We start from the raw sequence: 1792 nt of genomic DNA on the forward strand, positions 1-1792 counted from the left end.
TTTTTATTATTAATTAATAACCATATAAATTTTGTTACCTAATATTAATTATTTTCAAATAAATTAAAGAATATAAAGTATATATATATAATAACCATATATAGTGAAAACATTGCATAATTTTTATTATTAATTAATAGACATATATATTTTGTTTTTTTTTTTTTTGGGAAATTGGGGGTTGATTGAGATCTATCATTGCATTTCGCCATAGACATGAATACCTCATTACATTTGGCATGGCACGTGACGACGACCACCACCGTATATGTATATATATATATATATTTGTTTTAGTTGATCCTGCCCTAATCACAGTTCAGTACAAATAGTGCAGAGCCATGGATTTCTGCTGCCATTGATATAGTCTGGTCTGTAACTGCTATCTCTTTTCCACTCCATACTTCCTTGCACTTACAGGAAGTTCCTTTCAAGTTTTTGCTAGGAAGTACCTTAGCCAGGTCCGATATCTTTGCAGATATCACTGTCTTCGCCGGGCTCAGATTGAAAAAAGCGATATATATTTCACCTCTTCTTCCAGTTGCAATCCAAGAACGAGTTCCACCAGAACTGACTTTAGCTTCAACATCATTCACTGTTGCACATAGACCGGAATAGCTATTTACCAGGGTTCCATTGAAGTTCAACTCCCACATCTGGTTCGTATCCCATCTGCAAGGTAAAAGAGCGCCTCTCTTGAACTCTTTTGAAGTAAGCTTCTGATTTGAAGAAGCACTCAAACAAGAGTCCATTCTGTCAGTTGCTGTTAAATGGAGTTTCCCTTGATATTGCTGCTTGTAAGTCATCCTTTCATCTAATGGCAAAAGAGACCCTCTCTTGTATAGACAAAGTGGTGCTTGGTGTTTGCTTCCTAATTTTTCTTTCCAGCAAATTTTTTCGGGGTCTTGGTCCGAAGCTTGATTAATAGACCAACCAATTGCTTTTGAATTCATGCAGCTTGTGAGGCCCAAAACGTGTGGATCAGATATTTCTACACTTGTTAGAGATCTTGTTGATAGCCAGGCAAGAATGTCGTCTCTACTCTTAGAATCCATCATACTAGTAATATAAGGAAACTCCATGTTGTTTGAGCTAAAAGAGTTTATCTCCAACAGGGTAGGATTTGTTATGAGATTGTATGTGGTCTCATCAAGCTTTCTGACATCTCCTCCAAACATGAGAGGAGACTTGGCCATAGACCATAGAGTCATCTGTGTTCTTTGCTCGTCTGGGTTAAGGTTAGATCTTCTGTGAGGACCTTCATTCGAACCTGGATCAGTAAGCCATCCTAGTGGTAGCATATCCAAGTCAGGCCATGACTTCCCCAGCAAGCCCATAGCTCCTATCATACTAGCGGTAGAAAAGTCCCTTGTAACATCGAAATGGGCTATGACATCTCCCCAGGAATCCCAATCATCCCCAGTTATCCGGTACATGTTGACTAGTCCACTCACATCCTCGGCCATTGCTGGCGTCACGCTGGTTCCAGGAGACAGAGAATACAATATGGGACGGTCAAGTTGCTTCAGAACTTCTGACACAAAGCTTATTTCATTTATATCCAAGTCATCACCAAACACACAGTCATGTTTCACAAAATCAACTCCCCACTCAGCATACTGTTCATAAAGTGACCTCAAGAAGGCTCTTCCTGCTCCCAACTTGGTATCAACACTCATGAAACCATGTTGCATCCATGCACATGCCCTTTCCTTAATCCCGATATCTTTTGCGCTCCACTTTCGGCCAGACTCTTCATAAGCACCTCCCGAGATTGTGTCCAAGATAGGGG

General features: G+C 40.0%; 1 protein-coding gene across 1 annotated transcript; it reads right to left on the reverse strand.

The window, feature by feature from the left end:
- Window positions 1-298: 298 nt before the first annotated feature.
- Window positions 299-1787, reverse strand: LOC132174021 (uncharacterized; the record flags this gene model as incomplete). The annotated part of the gene is made up of 1 exon (XM_059585735.1): window positions 299-1787. A coding segment is annotated over one exon (1479 nt), but the record flags the coding sequence as incomplete, so codon positions are not given.
- Window positions 1788-1792: the final 5 nt, after the last annotated feature.

This window comes from Corylus avellana, chromosome ca3 (assembly GCF_901000735.1).
Source record: "Corylus avellana chromosome ca3, CavTom2PMs-1.0".
NCBI lineage: Eukaryota > Viridiplantae > Streptophyta > Magnoliopsida > Fagales > Betulaceae > Corylus > Corylus avellana.